We start from the raw sequence: 19,592 nt of genomic DNA on the forward strand, positions 1-19,592 counted from the left end.
CAGTCCTTCACTGTAAAGCAGGAAATTAGACAAAACTGGGGGTTATGTGCTATTATGGGTAATTTAATATAAGTTAAAGAGACAAGCGATCAAAGGAATAAATTAATCAATTAGGAGTACAGTATTTATAAGTATATAAATAAAATGAATGAAAAAGATGTACTTATCCCTGAATTTAGTATAACAGGAGGTTAAAGCACATTCAGGTACCGGTGATTAATGCTTCACCAACCAGTGGTGTCCTTGCGCTCATCAGTTTGCAGCTGAAGTATCTGGCAGGCCCGTCTGTCTCACCCTTTAAATCTGACTTTGTGAAACCTGCAGACTTCCTGTAGAGGAACAACTTTCCACAACGTCCCGACAAACACCCTCAGGGTCCCACAATGCAGCTGGTGCAGTCCTGTCGGCACCTACCCCCTCCCTCACGCCTTTCTTCACTTCCCTGCTCTCAGAGGGCGGCAGCGGCGGGTCGGCGTCCGAGCGTCGGCGTTTTGACAGCGCTGCCGAATCAGACGGCCGCTTTGTGACGGGAGGACAGGCTGAGCGAGCAGGCGTCACCCTGCGCCTCCTGCAGGGGTCGGGCACAGTTCAGAGCTGTTATTTTTGGCAGGCGGATTACGTTATGTCACGAGATGGATTTGCTAATCCTGCTGTGCGTGTGTGTGTTTGTGTGCGCTTATGTGCGCTGATATGATCTCTAAGCACGGTGGCTGTAAGCAGGGTTAGAGCTGCATTTAGAGATGGAGGCCCAGCGTGAGGCCTATGGAACGCCAGGACTGCCATAATGAATTAATTAAATACACCATTAAATAATTAATTAAATGTGGCAATAATTAATTAAAATTGGAATTAATTAATTAAATAAATAGTTATGACACATGTAATTAATTATTTATGTATTTCACATTTTAATTAATTATTGACACATTTAATTAATTAATTATTGACACATTTAATTAATTATTTATGTATTTCACATTTTAATTAATTATTGACACATTTAATTAATTATTGACACATTTAATTAATTATTTAATGATATATTTATTTATTTCATTTTGGCAGTCCTGACGCCTGGCTCTCGTCATGAAATAATTTTATCTGTCAGCCTCACCCATCAAACTCAGGGGGCGGGGTTAACGCTGCCCATGCAGCTTCTCTAACATTTGATTGGTTGCCGTGCAAAGTAAGTCAAAACAGGTCGATCCTAGAAAATCGATTGCTTGTGTAGACTTGGGGCAGCCAGTTATCCCAGAATGCAGATCAAATCACAAGCAGCAATGGTGGTGGTGTAGTTTTAAAATACCCCGTTTTTCTGTCACCAGCTACACTTTTAACAGTGTTTTAGCCGCGAATGTCGCGACGTATGTCTGGTCAGGTTGTCAACATAGAACATGTTTGCAAAAGTGCTCAGATGTTTTCAGAGATTTCACTAGCTCTGCTAACAGTTAGCATGCAGAGTGCACCGAGGGGGTTACGTTAACCGGTTTGTTTACATATTCCACTCTCCGTGTTCCACATGTTGCATTCGCAGATTCTCATTTTCACCGAACGATCGTCTCTTTCCGCCTGGTCTTGTGTCTCTGTGCTTCTGTAACATAAAGAACGAGCTGACATTTTTCTCACGAAACCAGCGATCAGCTCAGCAGACCCTCAGTTTACCTGCATGCATCCTCCTCCTCATCTGTCAGCTGTTTAACACCTGCTGCTAATTCAAGAAACACGCCTAGTTACCTGGTGATAGTCACAGTTTAACTGGGCAGCCGGTGCTCGATATAACGCAATGTCAGCGCATTTTTCTGCACAAGATAAGTAAATATAGTGTTTTCCCCGAGCGCAGAGCTGCTGGAGCTCGTTTCCTTACAGAGCACTTTATAGGCGAACAGCTTTATCAGCGGCTGATGTCCAATCACCGGCACACAGCTTTCAAACCTCAGCTGAGTTTTAGCTCTCAGTGGTTAAACGCTGGACTTCATTCACTCAGGTTCTATCTGTCGGGTCACGTTTACTTCGCTGTTTTATTTACAACTGAGCAAATCGGTTTGGCTGAGGTTAAAGTTACGTTTCATAACTGCATAGTTTCACAGACGTTTAATGGTTCACTGGCACATGTGTTAGACTGAACTATCATCTAAATATCATCTGTTTTTTAATAGTTATTCAACTGTATTCTAAGCACCAGCTGTCTGTTAGAATGTGATTTTTTCTCTCTCTCTGTTGGCAGAGGTATAAAAATGCGCAGGAAAATCTGACATGCATGGCAAACTTCACCGACGATATTTAGGGAGGAATAAACACACATCAAACATAAATGAACCATTTGTCTGTCTCCATAATTGAGAGAATTTTCTCTTCTTATGTCAACACTCTCTCTCTTTTTTTTTTCTTTTTTTTTGCTTTTTCGGTCATGTTATGTTTACCTGTCAAAGGCTTGTTACAAACTATGAAACACATTGTGCAGACTTCTGGATGTTAGAAGAAAACTAATACTGCTCATGAATGAGACTAAAGGCAGGAAGGTGTCCTTTAAAACTAAACATGTTAATAGGACCTCCCTGTTTATATCATAGTTTATGATATAGCACGTGTATTTCAGTAATAGCCTGCTGAGGCCACTATACGTGCTGGCCTCATATCAAATGTGAAGGCAGACTGAGTCTATGTTTGACGTTTTTTATATCTAATCTTCCTTTTCAAACATTTAAACAGCAGCGAGTCTGCAGCTGAGGGAATACAAACTCAAATTGTCGGAACAGGTTTGCTCGTTTCTTGGATTCATTTGGTGATTTATTAAATGTATAACTGTTATTCTAATCTGCTGCTGAGTCTCTTACACTTTTCTTTATGCTGTATATTTTCACGTCTCTGGAATAGTTGGCAGTTAGATAGTCAGCTGGGAAACTTTGTGTTAACTCATGGAGCTGAGGATATCGTGGATATGCTGACCTCGCTGCGTGGTGTACAGAGCGAGGTCAGCATGATTAATATTCACAATAAAAATATTAGCCGAACATCATGAAGTCTGTATGTGTTTCATAGTGTCGAACAACCTTTGTACAGTTAAAGCCAGCAGTTACTACATGACGGAAACACCAACGTTATCTCTTTTATGTGTTTATACACAGGTCACGCTGATTACTGAACAAAAACCCAAAGATCAGATGTTAAACAGATTTATTTGCTCTCTCTCCTCCTTAAACATGTTTTTAATGTTAGTTATAATTCAGAATTGGCGACTGAAACACGTAGGACACATAAGAACATCAGGAAATAAAACATCGATAAATATAACCTCAGTAAAAGAAGTCAGCGGGGGTTACTACAGCTGTGTACCGGGGCCTGCGCTTTGTCGGTGGGATTGCTTGCGAGGCGAGCGGGTCTATCCCACGCTTTGCCGTGAGACTGGGCAGACATCTCCGAAATCATCGAAACACTTTTGCAAAGAGGCTGTATCTTGACAAACCGACCAGACACATGAAGATTAAACCACTACATTCTCGGCTAAAAAAATATTAAAACGGTATTTGGTAACACACAAACAGGGTTTTTCAAAGCTCAGTTCTGTTAGCTTCCACATGCCGGTTGTTGTGTGCTAGAAACAATGGCCACCAGGCCAAAGCAATGGTTTTGACTCGATCAGCGTTAACCCCGCCCCCTGAGTTTGATGGGTGAGGCTGACAGATAAAATTATTTCATGATGAGAGCCAGGCGTCAGGACTGCCAAAATGAAATAAATAAATATATCATTAAATAATTAATTAAATGTGTCAATAATTAATGAAATGTGTCAATAATTAATTAAAATGTGAAATACATAAATAATTAATTAAATGTGTCAATAATTAATTAATTAAATGTGTCAATAATTAATTAAAATGTGAAATACATAAATAATTAATTACATGTGTCAATAATTAATTAATTAAATGTGTCAATAATTAATTAAAATGTGAAATACATAAATAATTAATTAAATGTGTCAATAATTAATTAATTACATGTGTCAATAATTAATTAAAATGTGAAATACATAAATAATTAATTAAATGTGTCAATAATTAATTAATTACATGTGTCATAACTATTTATTTAATTAATTAATTCCAATTTTAATTAATTATTGCCACATTTAATTAATTATTTAATGGTGTATTTAATTAATTCATTATGGCAGTCCTGGCGTTCCATAGAGGCCAGCTAGGAAGGCTGTGTACTCTTGTCTTTGTTTGGCTGATCCTGGAGCAGTTTCTTCTGAGAGTTTCAGTCACTGTGGGCTCGTTTCTCTCTGCAATATAAAGTCCTGCACTCTTGTGGAAAGAGAAAAACCAGAGCTTGTCAACAAACATGTTTAACGTGAGTAGATTCAACCCTGCTTCAATAATAAAATGAATAGAAATGATTTCAGACCTCAGACATCTTTTAAACGCAAGAGAAATCTTTAATTTAGGACTGGCAGGAAATTAATCAAACTTTATTTGTATAGCGTTTTTCATGCAGGTTAGTAAAGTTCACAGTCCTTCACTGTAAAGCAGGAAATTAGACAAAACTGGGGGTTATGTGCTATTATGGGTAATTTAATATAAGTTAAAGAGACAAGCGATCAAAGGAATAAATTAATCAATTAGGAGTACAGTATTTATAAGTATATAAATAAAATGAATGAAAAAGATGTACTTATCCCTGAATTTAGTATAACAGGAGGTTAAAGCACATTCAGGTACCGGTGATTAATGCTTCACCAACCAGTGGTGTCCTTGCGCTCATCAGTTTGCAGCTGAAGTATCTGGCAGGCCCGTCTGTCTCACCCTTTAAATCTGACTTTGTGAAACCTGCAGACTTCCTGTAGAGGAACAACTTTCCACAACGTCCCGACAAACACCCTCAGGGTCCCACAATGCAGCTGGTGCAGTCCTGTCGGCACCTACCCCCTCCCTCACGCCTTTCTTCACTTCCCTGCTCTCAGAGGGCGGCAGCGGCGGGTCGGCGTCCGAGCGTCGGCGTTTTGACAGCGCTGCCGAATCAGACGGCCGCTTTGTGACGGGAGGACAGGCTGAGCGAGCAGGCGTCACCCTGCGCCTCCTGCAGGGGTCGGGCACAGTTCAGAGCTGTTATTTTTGGCAGGCGGATTACGTTATGTCACGAGATGGATTTGCTAATCCTGCTGTGCGTGTGTGTGTTTGTGTGCGCTTATGTGCGCTGATATGATCTCTAAGCACGGTGGCTGTAAGCAGGGTTAGAGCTGCATTTAGAGATGGAGGCCCAGCGTGAGGCCAGCTAGGAAGGCTGTGTACTCTTGTCTTTGTTTGGCTGATCCTGGAGCAGTTTCTTCTGAGAGTTTCAGTCACTGTGGGCTCGTTTCTCTCTGCAATATAAAGTCCTGCACTCTTGTGGAAAGAGAAAAACCAGAGCTTCAAGAGGAAAGAAGTCAGAAATGTCTTTTGTGAAGTATAGCACAATTTAAAAATACTGAAATATAAAATATAATACAGAAACCGATGATACCAGTGTAGGAGAGGAAAAACCTTCACATGTTAAATCATTAAATGTTTAGAACCTCTATAAATCAGGCATTCTTCATGCCGCTCTGCAAATTGACTTCATGGAGATATTTTCTGTGTATGATCAGGAAGACTGCCCCACACTCCTTTCTGTGGCCGTTACCACATTTGTAACCAAGAGGATGTTGGCCGTGTTTTTGTTGTTGTGGCTGGTTTAGGATCCAACAAGCTTGACGTGACTCTGTGCTTTGTGATAGGCGCTTCAATGGAAGGGAGGTCTATCTGAATTGGAGGATCTGATATTATCACCAATCAGAATAAACGTAATCTTAGATTAAATAAATCATTATGACGATCTCCTGAAGTTCAAACTGAGCATCAGAATGGGGAAGGATGATTTAAGTGACTGTGCTGTAATGTGGGATATTTTCATGGAACTCTTTGGACCCCTTAGTACCAACAGAGCATCATTTAAACACCACAAACCTACCTGAGTGTTGTTCCTGACCATGTCTATCCCTTTATGTCTACCATCTTCTGATGGGTAATACACCATGTCACAAAGCTCAGATCATCTCAAACTGGTTTCTTGAACATGACATTGAGTTCACTGTACTCCCAACGGCCTCCACAGTCACCAGATCTCAATCCAGTTAGAGCACATTTAAGATGTGGTGGAACAGCAGATTCTTATCGTCCATGTGCAGTCAACAAATCTGCAGCAACTGTGTCATGCTGTCACATCAAAATCTCTAAACATTGTTTCCAGCTTCTTGTTAAGTATGTACCATGAAGAATTGAAACAGCATTGAAGGCAAAATTGGGTCAACCTGCAATAAAAAGCCTCAGGTGAAAGTATAATTGTCATTTTTTATTAGGTGGGAGGCAGGCAACATGATGGGGTCTTTAACATCTCATATGATGCTTTTCAAGCACTGTGAATAGAAGTTAGATGTTATTATCATGAATAAAAAAGGATGCAATGCTTTCATGAGGTGTTTTGGGTGCTTAAATGCTAGAAATGGGTCATTAAAACTTCACTGGTAGGTGGTTGCTAAGCAACATGATGATTTTATAATATCTGGTATAGATAAGAACCTTCGGGGGCCTGAGATGTACACGTGTGGCAAGTTTGGTTGCTCAATCCCTGATGGTATGAGTATGAGTTGTGAGAGATTCGGTGTTCTTGCATGTCCACCCTTTGAGGCATATCGAGAACTATCAGTTCCAACAGGTTGCAAATAAGTTGAGCAATTCTGTATTATTTTAACGCTCGGGCACGGTTTATCTTACTGCCAGGAACCTGATGAAGGCCACAAGTCGAGACACGTCAGCGAATCAGTGAAGTTGTTCTTTACACACAAAGTGCTGCTGGTGTTTTAACATATTCAGATCTGTCGTGCTCTCCCTGCACTTTGAAAGTAGGTGAGGTTGTGGCAGAAAGCACCACTTTGTCTCTCCTTCAAGTACTCCACTTGTAGACGGAGCCTGTCGTATACAGCGTTAACAGAAACTCACTGATTTTGGAGTTGTACAGGGCACCGCACACCTTAAATTCATCGCACGTTCAATTCAACAATGACAGAACCCTCAGTTTTGCCCTGTTGTCATTTATCTGTTATTTATTTTTTATTTATTCACGATTTTACTGTCCAATTTAAACAACTTAGCAATAGCCAATTTACCAACTCCTATATTCTTTCTATTTATTTCATATGCTGCCTTGAGAGTTTGGTTGAACAAAAATGCACCGTGGCGATCTATTATCATGGCTCCTCACTTCAGCTGAAGTTTGTTTGTCTAGTCGTGCACATTGGTCATTTTTGTAGAACTATTAAAAGAGACGTGTTGAGCAATGAAGTCTTTCTAATATTTCTGCCTCTGTTACACACTGAAGCCTAATTTAGTTGGCTTTTCCTTATGGGACCCTTGGGTCACGCGTAGTTTAAATCCCACTGGGCATTTTGAACATCTAATGCTTGTTTTTACAGCTTGAAATATTAAAAACAAAACCCCAAAAGGTACTAATCCAGCGAAAGAAAGCATGTCCTTTGCATTCCACCTGGAGATTTGTGCTTCAGAAGGTTGAGTGTCGATATTTCACAGCTTTCATTACATATGCAGTATAAAAGGTGGACATAATCACCATGATTTCAGACACTGTTTCAATCACAAAGCTTTAAGATGAGCATTTTCATTGTTACCATCTTGGTGTTGAACATACCAGATAATCCTCCTTTCTAATTCTAATTATGACTATGATTTGTAAAAGTTACCTATATCATTTATTCGCTATGACCTGAAAATGGTGATCGAGTCCATGAGCTCATGAACAATGTGGTTACAAAGCGAGGGAGCTCAGACTGACTTATATAATGTCTGTTTCTCCTCTCACAGCCACCTCCAACCCGTTCTCCCAGAAGCCCCAGCTCTTCAGCACCCTGCTTTACTCACTGGTTCCCATCATAGGCCTGGCCGCGGTCGTCCTCTTCTCCTTCTGGATGTGGAGGCACCACAAACTGGCGTACCCAGCTGCCCTCGTCCCCACACATGTAAGTCCCACCAGAGTCCAGCCCATCACTGCTTTAATCCCGGTTTGTCTCTCTGTCTTCACGTTTGCTCGTCGCTGTCGTCTGATTTCAGAGGTCACCTGTCAGTCACACAGCGTGGCGAGGCTGCGGTGTCCTCTTTCTTCAAAGTTGCTTGCTGATGCAGTTAGTTTCTCTTTCTGTCTGTTCAGCCTCGGTGACCATCAGGTCTGACTTCCATCTGTTAATTGCAAACAAAGGGGAAATGTAAAACCAGTCAGTTCCTGCATGTCAGAGGATTCGTCCTCTGATACCTGAAAGTTCGGTTAAATTTATTACAAGAGACGTCCGTATGTGGTCTGAGGTTAATATTTATTTCTGACATGACTTCATCAGTTGCTCGCTTTTAAAAAGGTTGTGCATTATTTGAAGTTTGCAGTCAGGTGCAGTGTGCACACTGCCTTCTCTGTTTAACCAACCTTCAGCTTCACCACTGTTCCACTTCCATCAGTGGGCTTCAACAGCCTTGGCCTCTCCTGCCCTGCGCAGCCGAGGGACGGAGCGATGGTCATCCAGAGCTGACACGCTGTGCTGAGAGTTTACGTCTGGATAATTGCTTTTACAATTTCTTATTTCAGTCCTGTTTAGAAGGATGAGAGGAGCCCTGGTTCTGTCTTTTTCTTTTTCCTGCGGGTCTCTTTTCAGAGCAAACTCATCTCAGACTCGCTTTTAATTCACCACATTGAGGAGTCAGGAGATGAGCCGAACTGTATTGTTGAGAGTGTGTCAGACAGGCTTTTAATCACACACAAGTGCGATTAGTCTGATCAAAAAATACCTGTGCCCTTTTTTTGGGGGGTTATTTACAATTAGCCCTGTTCCATATCAGATTATCCCTAGTGAAATTGTCACACTGCAATGTCATTGCTATAGCAATGGTTTACGTTACTTAGTGGACAAAACAATGAAATAAGCCCGGGCATGTCTGAGGAAGAGACTGTGTCACCTTGCGAAGTTTATTTAATACCTGGAAACAGAGATACTTCGACAAACTCGATCAACACACATTACTGTGCAAAATATGCACAAAAACGAAAACAAAACTATTTTTCATTCAGTTCAATTTTATTAATGTAGCGCTAAATGACAACAGCAGTCACCTCAGGGTTCTTTACATTGTAAGGTAAAGACCTTAAATAATATGTTTCACCACTTGAGTCTATAAAAGACATCATCAAGTACACGGTTGGTGATGTGTGAAACAAGTGATGTGTAAACAAGTAAATCCACCAAGCAAGTGACAGGAAGTGGAAAATGGGTGGGTGTAAGGTAAAGATGCAGTTATCTGATGGAAAGGCATGGCTTTAAACAACTCCACTTAGCCAACTGATGTGTCCATGTCCACGCCAGCAATAAGTATCAATAGAAGGCGGGGCGTCCTTAAAAATTAACGGGCTAAAATTTACATTTAAATTTAATCACATTAAATGTTAAACACTTAGTTAGGCTAATGGTAGCTGTGCTAGTTGCTAGCGTTAGCGTTTTCTACATCAAAATAAAATAAAACACTAAAATATTTGTTAGTCTGAGAGCTATAAATGAGGGGAAAAGCTGTTACTGTTATTGTGGATTTTAAAGGCAGTTGAGCCACTACCTCTTGTTATTTGTTTAACTTCATTTAACCCTTTAAGACCTACCATAGAACCAAGTCCGCCAGAGCTTATATTATATTTTTACATGCTGTGGAGCCATTTTTGGGAGCATTTCAAGTTGCTATACATCAATACAACCATTATAGCCCAGATTTTAATAATATGTATTCATTAAGTGCATAGTAATTACATAAATTGCAAAAAAAGTGCAATAAACTACAAAAAAATTGAAAATCGTTTTTGATTTTTTAACATATATTTGTAGTTAGAGAAATTTAAGAGTCTTATCCCTCAAAACTGTAAATACAAAAAAGTTGCACAAAATAGTTTCCCACCACAGGAAATTTATTTTGAGTGTCTTCATAGTTTTATTTTTGAAATACACCAATTTTTATACACTGCAGGAAAAACGAAAATAAATATTATACTGCAAATTTGCAAAAAAGCAGCATATGCATCAAAATAAACTATTTCCAGCAGTGCAATATGAGTCCTAAGCATCCCAGAAACGACACAGAAAGTCATAAAGTCAAAGATAACTTTTAAAAAGAGCAGTATAGGCCCTGAGGCCCTGATCGCAAAAAAGACTACATTTCCGCGAAAATGACGTCACTTCCGGTTTCGGCCAGGTAATGGCGGAAATGCAAAAGTTCGCGCTGACGTCTATTCCAACGTAGGAAGTGTTTTGAACAGCTGATCGGACCGGCAAAGCGTGTTTCTGGAATATTATGTTTTTGTTCCTGCAAGCGCTTTTTATGCAGTTTTTGCAAAGCTTTATGTGGAAGGAAACCGTGACCTAGGACAAGCTGATGGCACAATATGTAAGTACAACTCCTCCGGTTTCATATGCAAAAAGAATTTTTGCGCTAGCTTACGTGGTTGCAGTGCTACCGGGATTTAAAAATAGTTACGCATAACAGAGCGTTCCCGCTCCGATCGGCTCTAAAGGGTTAAGTGTCTTTTTATACCACATTTGCTTATATTTTGGTTTTCGCATTTTCTTTTGCTAAGTACCGCTAAATGTACTGACACAATTTCCCGCACAGTGATTACTCTGTTAAGCTATACGTGGCCGAAGGACAAAGAGCTGGTGACTTGCGGTCACTTTGAAAGGAGCCCGTGTGCATGGGCGCCCTGGTCATTTTCTTTTGTTACTGTCTCATTTAGCAATTAATGAACTGCTGAGTGCTGACCCTCAGACACCCTCAGACCATCAGTTATTAATGCGAGCAATTCTGCAGAGTGTGAGGGCGGCGGAGGCACAGTTACCATGGATTACTTTGGTGCTGAAGGAATATGAGCAATTAATAACAACAATAACTAACACGGGTGACAAGCTTACGGCCACATAGCGCTCAGCGAGTCTATGATGCTAGCAGATCATACATGTGTGACAGTTTTTGGGCGCTTCCCTTTGGAATTCTTTCCTGAAATGCTTTAAAACCACACAAAGGATGAAAGTAGAGGGAAATATTTATCATGCTGAGCATGAAATGAAATCACACCCAACACCATCTCCAGTAAGAGCCACAAAAAGATATTTTTAAACAAGATGTCTCCAAATCCGACTCATCTAATCCGCTTCGGGTTTTCTTACAGGCTCCCATGGTTCAGTTTTTGGTTTATTTTTTATTTTTTATCACTTTATTGTCATTCAGAATGTAAACTAATTAGTGGACATGAGAACAAAATTTCGGTGCATTTATTAACCATTCGGACTGTACAATATAAATTAATCTAAAGGTATAAATCTAGCAGTGTTAACAGTAAGGAAAACTGCACAAGATCTTAGGAAATATATTTCACAGCACTAATAGCAGAATAAAAACCAGTCTACATTCACTATTTCAGGCCTGCAACTGCACTGCCCTAAATAAACAGTCATGATGTTAGTTGTATAGTCACTGATATGAATGATGAGCGGAGATTTCAGAGGGTTGCAGGAAGTATACCAGGAGTTTTTCCTGAGGATACGTCAGCTTAGCTGATTATATGTGATCCATGTGTCTTCAGACGTCGTCCCGCTGTTTCCTCCTCCGCTGATATCTGCTTCGGTTTGATGGATGTTTGTTTAATGTTGGCGCCAACCCGGAACAAGTCGGCGAGTGGTGCTTTGGTGTGCATGTGGCTGTTCTGGGGCGTGTTTGACAGTCACACATGGATCAATGTTGCTGATACAGGTAGTCGCTCCCAGAGGAACAAACAAAGAGACGCAGGCGATTATCTACAAATAAATTCAGAATTTTTTGGTGTACTGGTTACCCCTGCATGCCTCTAGCTAGCTTCAAATGTCACCATTTAATGTACGCCCTAATGAAATACTAAGACGGTAAATGGATACCTTTTCTTAGTCACCACGCTCATCGTGTTTCCTGATTTAACGCTGTCATAAACCTTTCAGACACCCCACAAATTCTCGCTGTTTTAGGACTGAGAATAAAACCATTTCACCAAATTCCTGATTAATTTAGTTTCTGTGATTCGGAGGCTGTTTCAACCCGACAGCAGCAGCGATGTTCTCGGCTGCTCAGCAGCAGGGGAAAAAGAAAACCCATGCACAGCTTCCACAGTATGGAAGAGAGGAGTCAGGGGCCTCTGCATTATTGATGAGGCTTTATATAGGCAAACAAAACTAAGCAGAGAGAGACGCTCGCAGCTCTGCCTCCGAGGGTGGTGGTGGTGGTGTTGGCGGTGGGTGGGAGAATGGGGAGTGTGGGGGTGGGAGTGAAGAGAGACATGCAGTTCTCTTAACTTGGCTATTGTATCTGCACGGTGCTAAAGCACGGCAGGAAGAGGATAAAAAAGACAGCAACACAATGCAATCTGGATACCAATGGTGATGGAAAAACAACACCGCTAAGAAGCTTATGAAGCATCTTACCTGGGAGCAGATAAATGAATAAATAAACAACAGAAAACAAAACAAGATCAGCACTGGGGGGAAAAGAGTGGATCAGATAACAAAAGATGATACAGAGGGGATTAGAAAAATGCAGCACCTATAAGATTTGTAAAATCAGAGGGGAGTGAAATGAAATAAAATAGCCAGGGTGGAACAAATGGAGTCATGCTGCATGTGTGTAACCCTCTGTGTGCGTGCAGGAGTGCATTATTGCATGAATGAGTAGGTGTGCAAGGACAGGAGAGGGGAAGCAAAAGGAGGTCACTCAACTCACAAGGAATGTATTTAAAAGTCAGCTAATATGCATTTCTGGAAGAGGGCGATGAGGTAAACTCCACTCGCCCGCTGCGTGAAGGTGGGTAAAACAAACGGGAGGTGCGCTTGCGGTTCCCCTCTGCAGCCACTTTTGTGTCCGTTGCTTATTTTGCAATTGATTAAACCTGTTTTTTCAATTTAGGAGATGGAGAGGAGAGAGGTGGGTGCAGTGGGGAGAGGAGATATGGAGGGATTTATTTCTGCTGCCTTTTTTCTTTTTCGTATGTGTGTGGTGCTGTTGATGTTTTTCAGTTACACCACGGGCGCCGCTTTAAAAAAATAAAAGCAGAGGTGACTCCGACAATCACTCAAACAGCCTGCAAAGTCATCAAGGACGGCTGCTAGCAATTCAGTTGTTGAAGGGGACAAAAAAACACCACAGACACCCTCTGTTACAACAGAGGTTACTCATTTAGGACGTGCAACACCTGCTCGATGAAGTGAGGCATTTAAAGGTGTCCTGTCTGCTTGTTAAGTGACGACATATCAACCCTGTTTCCGGGTCCACCTGTCTTCTGTGTTTGACGATGAGCCTCTTGTCTTTTAACCTGCTTTCCCTTTTAATTGTAACGAGTCCCACAAAACTGTTGAGGGATCTGTTTCAGAAAAGAATCGCTCACATGGCCCCAACTTTGCCGCTACATAGTATCTTTATTTTTCTCGACATATATTTGCGCCTCTCTGAAATTAAGATCATCCCTGCTATACTGTGTTTACAGTAGCTAACCATAGCTCTGTAGATAGCCACCAGGTAGTAGCTAGTCGTTAGCTAGCCCACTTTCACTAACCCTCCAAACGTCGCTGATATTTCATCTTCTCTTTTATATCCAAAGTTATAGCAGTGCTGTATGTCAGACCATGGTATACCTGCTAATTAAGCGTTATAAATGCTCTTTTTCATAGATTCTTGGACTCCAGAGCAGCCACCCTGGTTATTTTATTGGAGCTCAAAGAATTTGAGTAGTTTCTGCCTCTAAAGGTAGCAAAAATCTGTTGTCTCCTCCGTCTTTAAGCCATCTTTCTTCTAATTGGCTGCCCCTCACAAATAGCTGGTGGGTGGAGCCTAATTTCCTATATCCGAGATGTCACACAGAGCTAAAAGTTGAAAAACTAACTAAACGTTTGCATTTTGAGCAGTCTGAAGCCTGAACTTCATTATTTTAAATTTTGGTCATGCTTAATATAAGAATTTGCCTTTGTAAATGGCAGAGAACTCTTCATCTAACTCTGGAAAGCAAACTTAAAAAGTATGCCAGAAAATTTCCAGTATTGTATTATCTATGCAAAAGTGGTCCACGGGCGAATGAAAAATTGTCAACATCTTCCTCCAATTCGCAGTTAAAACACTTTGTCAGATTAAATTAGAATAATTTGTTTGGATTTTTTTGAAAGAGACATCCATCAAGTGAAAACTTCTGCCACCTCATTTCATATCAGCTCTCAGCCACTCTGGGGAAAATGTAAAAATCAGCAGATGTTTTATTCTTGGTCATGCTCGCATCGACACCCGAGCATAATGCGCTCTTCTTGGTCATTTATTATTAATGTGACAGCAACAAATTGGCCACACCTGTTGCCAGTTGGATTTCAGAGTGTCCTGTGTGTTTGGGAAGTCGTTCTAGTTATTAATCATACCTGTTCGGAGCATTTTCCTCGCTCCCTAACAGCATCCGTGTGCCAGCTACACTGCTTCATCTTGTAAAATGTCAGAGCTCTGCATCACACTGCGCACATTTAATCTGAATCTCTAATTAAAATGAGTAGCAATGCGATTATGTCATAAACAGGCAGCTGCAGTCTGAACAGACAGCCAGAGAGACAAAGACGTATATGTCTTATTAATATCCTCTTGAGTGTTTAAAACCCCTGAATCTGGACCTGAAAATGCTAACAGATCATTAACTGAAGCACTGATTTGTGAAATGAGGACAACAATAAAAAGAATTGCAGAGTCAGGAAGTGTTTTTGGAACAAACGCCCACTCGTGAACTACATATCTTTAAGGGCTTTTTTTCTCTTTGCATACACACCACCAACAGAAATGTTAACGGCCCATTTGTGCACACTACATCGGTCACTTCGACCACAAGCAGTGATGTCACCACTGCTGAGGGCATGAGGACTCGCTGCAGTAATCTCCTGATAGGTGTCACCACACAGACAAAAACCTCCAGGTTTCTTCTTGTTCAAAGGGAGTTTCTCCTTTCCACTTGGGGACAGCACCTTGAAGTTAATCTTATAAATATAAATGAAATGGAAATTAATTCCACTTATGATTTGTGCCACATTTACCAACATGCATTTGGCTAATATTTTCTCTAGCCCTTGTAAACCCTAGATTTCATACACATGTCAACTATTAAATGGATTCTTTGTCAGTAGGGCTGTGGAATTAATAACATTTGCATACAATTATGGCTTTATTGAGATGAAATATTTTTTTCTGCATGCTTTTAGTTTTTTGCAGTAGTGCTATCCTTATGTCTTTTCTCAAAAATGTCATATTCACTTAAAAGTGGTGGAGAGGTTTCAGTCAGCTCGACTCAAGATAACAGGAACTGTTCAGATTTTAACAGTAAAGCCACTTACGCTGGAAATACTTCTTCATCAGTATTTCCAGCTGATCAGACATCTTTTTTTTTTGTTATTCTCTTTTTATTAAACAACCTATATAAACACAAATAATCCAAAATAAACATATAATCAAGAACAGACGTAAATAATAAAAAAATAAATAAATAAAAATAAGAAAAACAGACGGGTGTACCCTCTAGTGTGTATGTACTCGCACACACATATTCACTCACACACCCATATTCTTAAGCATACATACACATACCTACTTACATATGTGTTCACTTGTAGTCTCATACATACTAACATATACATATAAACACATAACGATTCAGAAATGTGGCATATATAGTTACAGAGATTCAAACAAGATCGGGTCTCCTTAACCGGATGTAGTGTTTCCATATATAATTCCAATCTCTGTACATAGCCAAAGATCGAAAGGTACTCCCCCAAAACAGAAAAAAAAAGAGAAAAAAGAAAAGAAGGGGAAAAAAAAAAAAAAAACCCAAAAAAAACATTATACAACGAAAACATATAATCATGTTGACTTCCAAAAACATAATCGCTATATTAGCTATATTTGGTGAGGGAAAAACTCTTCTGTCCACTTGTGGAAGAGTGCCCTCTCCGGCACACAGGCCGAAAGCCCAGTGGTCTGTAGGGTCCAACTTATTGTGCAAATAAATGACCCGACTTTAATGTAATTTTATATGCCCTCTTTATAAGATTAACTAATTATATAACAAAACAAGTAAATCGAAATAAAATTCATATTCTCAGTTCATCTTAGGTCTCAATATTCTTGAGTTTACCTCTAGTATAGTGCTCCGTCACACACTTGCTGTTTATCCACTGTCATCTTGGTGCCTAAATATCTGAAGGCGTTCCTTGAAACCCAGCTTTGGAGTCAAGTTTCCACCTTTCTTCTTCGTACTTGTTTGCCAAGTGTGCTGTTTTATTTGATCCAAGAATGAGTCTCTGTCTTTCACAACTTCTACCGATAATCCCCTCTTCACCATATCGGTAGTCGCTTCGTGCGCCGTGTTGTATGTCACAATTCCCTCTCTGTAGAACACCCTTAGCTTGGCCGGGAAAGGCGTCTGGAAGCGAATATTGTTCTCTTTAAGCACCTTCTTCGCTGTCGCATATTCCTTTCTTCTTCTTTGTATCTCCGGGGCATAGTCATTGTCCACATATATCCTAGAATCCATAAAGTTGAAGCCCTTAGCCTGCCAGGCCTTCTTAATAATGTCTTCTTTGTTACGATAACTTGCGAGTTTAACTACAATTGAGCGTGGAGGGGCTCCTTCCGGGGGTTTTTTGCCACCGGCTCGATGTGCTCTTTCAATTCCCAACACCGTGGGGCGGGAGAGACTCATTGTCTTTTCAAATAGAACCTCTACAAAATTGACAACGGATGGAAATTTGTCCTCTTCCCCTTCCCTCACGCCATATATTCTAAGATTCTTGCGACATGACCGTCCCTCTAATTCCAGTAGCTTAGATTCGCATCGCAACTGAAAATTTGCCATTTCAATTAGCAGCTCCTCCGAGGCCTGGATTCGAGTCTCCATTACGTCTATGCGTCCCTCTGCTTCGTCGAGTCTTATACCAATGCCGACGACCTTCTCCCTTATAGCATTAAACTGATCATTTGTGTCTTTTCTAAAAGCACGTAATTCTTTTAATATCATGTCCATCGTAGCTGGGTGGTCCTTCGCTGTGGCGTTAGCATCGGGTTGCTGGTCTTCTTCCATATTGCTGCTAGCTTGCGACGAAGCATCTTCTTCCGCTTCAGTACGTTCTCCTACATCCTTTTTCTTGGATTTTCTGGGCATTTCTATTCCTTGGTATAGTACCCCACAAAGATAAATCCAAACTTTTTATGTTTCGAGTTAGGTAAATTGGGGTAGAAAAAATGTCGGGAGCAACTATCCTACACAGCCATCACACGACCCGCCAAACCGGAAGTCTGATCAGACATCTTAAAATCAAAAATGTTGTAAAAGTAAGCTGATTGTGTTAATTAAAAACAGTCTCAATATGCTTACATAAGTAAAGGTTCCTTGTTGCTCGGGGTTACCTACTCTATAATAGAAGCTAAAAGCCTGTCCCAAAGGCCCTGTGTTGAACATTTAGTACAAGGCAACACCAGTAATCCAAACACAGAAAGGACCAGTTGGAAGAATAGGTCAGTAAAATCTCTGAAGGGATTGTCTCACTATTCAAAGCTTTAAAAGTTCAAATAAAATCCGAAGCTGACAGAAACCCAGTGAAAAGAATTTGGAAATTGAAAAGAGATGATTAGCATTTTGGACTGATGGAAGTTGATTCAGAGACGATTTGTTAAGACTTTTACAGTAACTGATTGAGAAGAGATGAAAAACATGAGCAGTTTTCTCCAGTTCCAGCTTGGAATTCACAAGAATAGACTTAGCAATGGTCCTTACGTAGATGGAAAAAAATTAGATCCTGACAGGAAGCTGTCCAAGATAACCTCAAGGTTACATGAGCTGGATTTAACAGAGGAGCTTGGCAGACCCAAGGCATTATTTGATCTTTGATATGGTGCTATCTGGAACAGTTGTTACGAGTCTCTGTTTTGCTAAAATTTAACTGTAGAGGTTAAGCACTTAACTAAGACCTGATGGCAGTCAGGCAGTTATTTAGATCAGCAAGGTCAGAAAGAAAGACCAACCGGATGTCATCCGCAAACAAATGGTAAATCAAACATCTGTTTAAGAGCCCTTTTCTGAAAAGGAACGATTAATAGAGACTGAGAACATTTTGCCCATGAGATGAGATTTAATCCAGTCTAATGCAAGTATTGACAGATGATCTCAGATCAAACACAACAAGGGAAGTATTGTTACCGGCATCTGAAGGCATTAAAATTAAAGGAATTGAATGTTTTTAAAGGAAGATAAGACCATCAGCAACCAAAACAACAAACCCATTATTTGATGATACACTGACACCAAGTTGAACCTAACCAGAAACTGAAGGGTCAGCGAGAGAGATGTTTTCAGTCAGGATTTGAATAACAGGAGGCTGTTGCATAGTTAAAGAAAACTCTGTCCTGAATATTTCCTTTGTTTTGTGATTTTGTTAAGAATTTCTGCACATTTTTAGCTTTGAACTTGTTCTCTCCTCAGCGAAGGAGCCTTCTAGTCATTTAAAGAAAAACACCATTAGTTTTCTCTGCTAGGTAATGAAACATGCAGTCTTCACAATGCAAAAGTAATTGTTCCCACTTAATGATCGTTATTGGATCTATTATCACGGCTGTGCTCCCTGATTTTACAAGACAAGGCACCAGAAATGAAATATACCTAGTAAAACAAAAAGAGCTCCGGCCTTTCTTTCTCATATAGGCGGCAGATTTGCATCAGTGTGGGTTTAGCATACAAAAAAAATAATGTGTTGGATTTTCTGTTTAATTAGCCGTCTTCCCAAACCTTAAAATGACAAAACCCAGTGTGAAACGCAGAAAATTTCATGCGCCAAAGTCCTTCTGTCGCACTCTGTCATTATGTCATGATGGCTGCGGTCCATCATGGTCTGCATACTTGCCACCAAGCCTCCATTATTCACACCACAGTGCGAAGTGGAGGCAAACTGGAATTGATTCTGTCTGAGTACACAGACCCACAGCTTTCACACGAAGAGGCCTGGAGCTGCAGCATTTAAGCATAAGTCTAGCCTCTTTTTCTTTTTTTTTTCTTTCTCCTTCAACATGGGCCCTATTTTCTCATCTCTATCCATCTTAGCAATCGATTCTGACCAAAATCTCATCAATTGCTTTATTATGGAGCTACTTACATCTTGTTTGTCTGGGTGCAGCTTTCCAAAGAAGTCCTAAAGGATCAGTGGACTCTACACCATGTCTTATTAACTCATTTGATGCAAAAATGAAGCTGGCAGGTGCTGTTAGAGAAATCCAAAGCTGATATTGACCTGATTGTTGCTTTACTGCGTTTTTTCTTTCTGTTTTCGTTGGACAAAGCAGCTGGCCTTTAAAATGTGTCTGAACTCTTACATGATAGAGTTCGTGTGTAGTGTTTGGGATCGTTTCATATGCAGACGTGTGCTTCAAATATATAGTATAATTCTGGGGCTG

At 40.4% G+C, this 19,592-nt stretch overlaps 1 protein-coding gene across 1 annotated transcript in view; it reads left to right on the top strand.

Moving 5' to 3' along the window:
• Positions 1-19,592, top strand: part of LOC146608238 (activin receptor type-2A) — an 82,920-nt gene that overhangs the window by 43,492 nt on the left and 19,836 nt on the right. Inside the window, exon 4 of the mRNA XM_085347395.1 lies at positions 7,896-8,050. Within this exon, the coding sequence (XP_085203521.1) occupies positions 7,896-8,050 (155 nt within the window). The remainder of the gene's footprint in view (positions 1-7,895; positions 8,051-19,592) is intronic.

Source organism: Diplotaxodon limnothrissa, linkage group LG23 (genome assembly GCF_057381915.1).
Source record: "Diplotaxodon limnothrissa isolate DT_005_m linkage group LG23, D_limnothrissa_male_GT1.1, whole genome shotgun sequence".
Lineage (NCBI taxonomy): Eukaryota > Metazoa > Chordata > Actinopteri > Cichliformes > Cichlidae > Diplotaxodon > Diplotaxodon limnothrissa.